The 6,736-nt window shown below is 34.8% G+C and overlaps 1 protein-coding gene across 1 annotated transcript in view; it reads right to left on the minus strand.

Moving 5' to 3' along the window:
• Positions 1–6,736, minus strand: part of LOC115456191 (arf-GAP with coiled-coil, ANK repeat and PH domain-containing protein 2) — a 34,991-nt gene that overhangs the window by 11,463 nt on the left and 16,792 nt on the right. Inside the window, exons 7-9 of the mRNA XM_030185148.2 lie at positions 2,425–2,684; positions 787–903; positions 299–493 (exon numbers count right to left, since the gene is read on the minus strand). Coding sequence (XP_030041008.2) covers positions 299–493; positions 787–903; positions 2,425–2,684 — 572 coding nt within the window. The remainder of the gene's footprint in view (positions 1–298; positions 494–786; positions 904–2,424; positions 2,685–6,736) is intronic.

Raw genomic sequence — 6,736 nt, forward strand, 5'->3', positions numbered from 1 at the left:
TTTATTGCGATTATTGCCCAAACGACTGTCTCGATGGCGTAGTTATAATACGATACTACAGTGGTAAGGTCTCGGGTTCGGTCTCCGGGTCGGGGAAAGTGATAGATTAGGTTATTTTTACTCAGTAACAGCCTGGAGTTTGGGATATGTGCCCGATATGGCGAAAGGCTAGGGCCCTGCCACATCATGGGACGAAATACTTACAGTCGAAAACTGGTGTGTCGTCGGGCACCAGCACGAGCTGCGACTCGGGGTTCTCGCGGCTCTGGCCCTGCTGTATAAAGTATATATGCATCACCTGACTTTCTTCATGGCGCCGCTGGTGACGTTGTGCGTGTGGTCCGGCGGCCGCGTGTCGTCGGGCACCAGCACGAGCTGCGACTCGGGGTTCTCGCGGCTCTGGCCCTGCTGTATGGCGGACCGGATGCCGTTCTGCAGCGCCGTGATCCACGAGTTCAACATCTCTTCTGAGTCGGCTTGCAGCATGTGACTTCTGTGATATTAAAAAAAAATCATCTTGGATTAACATAGCTTTGTTTACTAATGAGAGAAAGCTATCGTTCCAAATCATGTATTTACATTACAGGAATTATAAGTTAATGTTTCAGATGTGAGGTGAATTTAATAACTTCAGAATAGGCTTTTGAAATAGAAAAAATGCATTTTTTTTTTGTATGATCCTAACTGTTACTGTCATTGATATTAAAATCATTAAGTATATAACAGATACTATTTTGCTACTTATTTCTGACGCTAAGAATTAATCCATAAGGTAACGTGTCTTACTTGGAAGGCGACAAAACTTCGAAACAGAATCGCCTCTCTCCATCAGGCACGGGCTTTACTGTGCACAACCTGAGGTCTTCCTCCATCACCGTCACGTTCAGTTCACCGGTTCTTTTCCTACGAAACAATACTTTAAATTAAAATTATAAAGTACATATTTCTATTAAAATATTTGTCAAAATTGTTCTACAGAGGTGACAAAATAAAAAATATACATCATGTACACCTCATGTTTACCTCTTATAGATTTGATACTAAATTTTAGATAAATTTAATTATGTAATTCACTCTCGTTCACGGTAAAAAAACAAGATGAATTCCATATAACATTAGGTAATAACACAAACGCTTTACCATCATAAAAAGACAGTAAAACAACAAATAAAACTAATCAAAATTCATGACAATTCAAGCGCTCATAAACATTACACGAAAGACATAAAAACATCCAACGACAATTACATCCGAACAACTCCATAGCTGTGGGAAAATTACGTAAGAACAAACAATAGCGTTTCATAAACACACAGGTATGACCCGCATGCATCAATGTCAACAATTACGAAAGTCAAACTGCCCTAATGCTATAACCACGGTGAAGTATCAATACCAACTACCTTAAATTTTAATATTTAACGGTTATGAACTTAAAACCTAAAGTATTTAAGTTCAATTTAAGTGAAGTCAATTTCGGCAGTTAGGAGGTAATTGCCACCGTCGTCGTATGAAACAATATAAGTGGCGAATAACCGCGGTCAGAGTGCCGTGACGAAGCCGCGCGCACTCCTGACCCGCTTCGGAAACCTTCATATTGAAATGCATGAGTTGCGCTTCTTGTATTTTTTTTATGATGCCGTTAATTTTTTTTTGCGTAAGTAAGATCCTGCATTAGCCCAAGAGCTAAGAGCGTTTTAGTGTCACGAAAACCATACGCAAGGATATCACAGAATATGTTCGTTGTTTTTTAGTACAGAAGAAAAATTCAATGTACCGCAAGGCATCCGGTAATAACCTCGATGGCTACATCACAATGGAAAAACTTTGTAGGATCCTTTTGTTATCCATTTCCGCATGTTTGACTGAACGATGACAAACAGACGTGTGTCAACGTACTCTTTCTCAGAAACGGTGTGTACTCTATAACTTCGAATTTAAGATTGAAGAGAAAAAGATACAATGACCCATAGGTAGGATGATATTGAAGTGTTCTGTGCCCTAGTCGTTATCAAGGGACCAAAATGACGTTCATATATTGATTACATTCTCCTTTTATTGTATGAGATTGAATACTATCATTAATTAATCAGTCAATATTAGCTATCAAATCCGAAATGCGAATTTTTTACCTTAAAGTCAAAGCACTAAAGACGTTACACAGAAGCAATGTAGCAATACTCCCGAGATGCCCACGACTTACGTAGACTATTAGTTATAGTGATAATATTTATTATATCTACTCTGAAAATGTGGCATTAATTCACAAAATCTAAAATTTGGAAGACTGTCAAAGAGCAAGCCTGTGCATGCCTGACGTTTAATTATTTCATAAATACTCGCTATACCAGTAGAATAATGATTGTGCTGACTTAAAATGAAAACAATAAGAATTAGATAGGTCATAGCGGAGGTTGTAAATACCTGTACACAAGTCGATTATCATACAGATAAAACCATCGTCTGTTCCACGTCTTGAACGCGTTCGAAGTCCTCTTGAACAAGTATCCTTGCATCCTCGGCAAGTTTTTCAAACATGGTGTGCTCAAAAGCCCGTCCTTGCAGTCACCTTCGCCCTCGCTCGCCTTGCAGCTCGGCAATACTGTGTCCTTACTATTCACGATCGTGTGACGGTTTTCCATCTCTTTGTCTAATATCTTAGTATCGTTACGCATTGTTGATATCTAAAAATTACGTTAATTTTACAAGCCATCAAATTAAAATTCTTTGTAATTGACTGCATAATTTCCTCGCATGTGAATACTCGTGATACGTCAATTCTAAACACGTAAATATTCGTTTAAAATGTCATCGATATGTGTGTTTTACGCAATTATATGCATATTTACCGTGAAAACCAGATATTCATTATTTCACAAAATATGGTAGAAATGCGCAGGTTAGTCTGTTTTTATAATTAAATAGACAATTGATTTTTTTCTTAAAATACTGATATGTTTTAACACTAATAAAACACTCGAATTCATGACTTATCAGTTAAAATCTTTTCGTATTAGTATATTGCAGTGTTTTTGAACGTAATTAAATATCAACAATACGATGTAAAGATAACTTCAATGTCACGCGTTCATATTTAATTATTTTAATGGGTTGGGTGTGTTTAGTGCTAAAAGTTTCCCAAACAATAGAATATAATTCTTATTACATAAAGATATTCGGCTATACAATGATTATATTATTCAATGACAGAGTTCTCGCTATTTAAAACGCAAACGAAGGAAAACATATTGAATATATGTTGTGTGCGGTAGCTTGTAATTAACATTTAGTTATTTAAGATATAACCCAATTTGTACAATTAGCCGTAAGTTCCCCAAATAAAAAATATAATAAATAAATTTGGTTGATATATTTAAAATACAAAATTTGAATAAACAAAAATTTCGGCAAATGTCATAGCATCTGGCACTCGCTCACGTTTTATTTCAAGTTGAGAAAAAGTGGAACATTGCAATATTATGTTTTATTGCATGACAACGAATGCTAACGATTTCTCAAGTAGTAACATATTTTCTAAAATAAATATCGATAGGGTTGCCACTAAAAGTACATAAATTTAATTATCACTTACTCTGCACAATCTGTCGTGACACATCGCACAACCATTTACAAATATGTATCCATTATCTCGGTTACGTTTGATTTAATATTTGTTTTCGGTAATCACCAATTACACTTGTAGGTGTCAGAACATAATAGATATAGAAAGAAATTTCTAGATTAGGAACGTGGATTGTCAACAAACAGTGTATTGGGTTTTCTAAATCAATGTTAAGGAAAACCTGCCACAAATTAATATCTACTTAGAAACCTAACGTTTGCTTTACTCGTGAAAGATAGGATTAAAAAGAATTATAAGTATTTTTTCCACTCACTTCTTCAGCAGTCGATTTAAGAAAAGGTTCTAAATCTTCTGATAAGTCGGCGCCCTGATGATAGTATGTGCAACACGCTTGCAAATACGACAGGAACTGAAACAAAACAAATTTTATTTGTATTTTTATTATTATTCTATTTCTTTATTATATTATTCTTTGTATTTCTAAAAAACGTATAAAAATTAAGTCTTTCAGACTTCAATATTCGTTTAAAATTATTAAAATTACTAAGTTTTTTTTTATTTAAATTGATTTGCTATGTTATAATAGGTCCTGTAATCTGTAATAAGTTTAGAGTTGGTAAGGCAGAGGGAAAGACATTATTAAATAGTTTTCTTTTTAAGAAATCTCACGCAGGTAGAAATATGTTATTATAATATACGACAGCATGTGCGTCGAACGAACTAATATGGAGATGCGTGAAATCGTGGCATCACTATATCATGCCTGTGGCATATTAAAGGTTTAATTATAATATTGTGTAACTGGCAATAGTAACTCATAATAATTATATTTGTAGGTAAGCAGAGTGAGTTACGTATGTTTTGTACAGAATATGCGTATTGATTTGAAGAAAATAAACGAAACTATGATGTAATATTTACACGAAAACTTGAAACAAATATCCCAAAAAATATATATCACCCAAACAGCAACTTTTGTGGTATTTGAAACCATAGAATAGGTATAAGGTATTTTAGTTAAATCACCATAAATCTATCAAGATATTATTGCATGCAAATAAAAACATAAGTACATAATAATGTTATCTTTGTAGCAAGCCGCCAAATCGATATAATTGATCGAATTTGTTCCAAATCGAAATCGATATATTATTATTTTATTCTCATTAAATAGGATAAAGTAAGTACATACAATAAAAAGATATTAAGCTAAGTTTACAATGGATATTTTATCACTACTTTCAGAATAATGGAAATGTCATAAAATTTGTGATAACACTACACAAATATTAAAACGCCAACTTAATGTTATCTATCCGATGACTATTTAGTCATAATACATTTCCGAGTAAGGAAAATGAGTCACTCATAACGTAATTGTATTAATTTTATCACATTTTGCACATAAATACACCGTACACACATAAAACAATGTTTATCATTAGAAGTATGCAACTAAAACTAGCGAAAAATTACATTAGGGGATTGAAGAAATAAATAAAAGCTTGATAAGATTGCCGGTGTAAACAAGCAAATAATGTTAGTGAAATATTGATTGATTGAAATATTAATAGAAAAATTAAAACGATATTATAATTTTTAAATAATAATACCTGACTTAATCAACTGAATTAATTATTCGCCGTTGAACACACACTCGCGGATTTGTCACGGAACCACTACAGCACAAATACTGTTATTCGTGTAAAAAACTGCAGTGCGACATCTTCGCAACACAACACGTAACTGTCGCGCGAAGACGCCGCCAACGGATTAGACCGAGTTAGACAGCCTTGTGCCTTTGTGTGGCCCGGTTGCGATATCGTTAAAAATCAACGGCTCAACGGCATTGCGAACAGGTGTTGAGGGACAGCTTTTATAAGGTCGTGAGTTCAGACATTCGGAGCAAGGCACGTGCGCCGCGCCGGCATCGATACATCGCACTTCCTACTGATAGAAACTGAGCACTTTTAATTACATTTTAAAAATAGCCAAATCTATAAACGCTTTCACTGGTTTGTTGAACCAGTTTTTATTCGTTTTAAAGCTACCTGTTTAGGACACTGTCTGCCTGATGATCGGAACAAAATAAGAAACTAACACGATGCACCGTTATGGAGCACCAATACAAGAATTATATCAACCGCGACAGAAACACTTCTGTATCAATAACTATGTTTATAATGTGATAATTTACAAGGAAGTGTACATTATTATACATTATCAGTTTATTGATATATTAAGTATCATTGTGATAACTAGATAATTCAAGTATGATAAACTTTATGACGTGTTAATTGTATTTATTTTTGGAATCAGCAAATTTAGTAGTTTAATTTTTAAGACTACGCAGGAGAAACTCTATTAAAAATCACTACTTAACTGCGCAATATATATTAAGTTTACAACTGTTGGGGCCCCTTGCCAGCGTTACAAGTGGAGCGGTGCAAGTGGTGCCATGGCACAGAGCGCCGACCGAAGGGGTCGCTAAAATAACGATTCCATGCAAATATTCCATAATTACCGCAACAAAGTTCATATTATTGAAGCAGTAAACAGTAGAACTGCTGAGTGGTAAGTACGTATTTTCTATAAAATGAAAGATTAGGAACGACCAGAAAAGACTTCCGTCTTATGTGAAAACGTGCTTCTTAGTAATAGCGAAAGCTTAGTTTTTGCCTTAAGTAGTCCATGAAATATCAGAATGTTAAAAAAAATATTATCGAGAAAGCCCAACGCCCCCTTTTCTCTAAAAAAATCATGAAAACACCTATCAGTATTATGAACTTTCCTGATTGGCAGTAATCAGAATTACATTCCATCGGATACCCCAATTACTGATTGCATAGCGTAGGCTAAAACACAAGTAACCCCAACCAGCGCAGCAAGTTTTACTAGTCAGATGAATGAATGGATGAAGACTAGTTCTATGACCTCGCGTTCGACGACGTCTTTACTGCTGCTAGATCAATGAGGCGACAATGCAATGACAAAATTGATCTTAGTGTACAGTTTTAGCTAGGGTTAGAAGTATGTACGTCTATAGTAGGTGATAGCAGGGGCAAAGGTTATATTATTAGTGCATATAGGTTGCGTTTATTCGAAAAGAATATTGGTAATGATGGGTATTAAGTGCTATTGAGAACTGAGAAA

The sequence above is a fragment of the Manduca sexta genome, unplaced genomic scaffold, assembly GCF_014839805.1.
Source record: "Manduca sexta isolate Smith_Timp_Sample1 unplaced genomic scaffold, JHU_Msex_v1.0 HiC_scaffold_56, whole genome shotgun sequence".
Lineage (NCBI taxonomy): Eukaryota > Metazoa > Arthropoda > Insecta > Lepidoptera > Sphingidae > Manduca > Manduca sexta.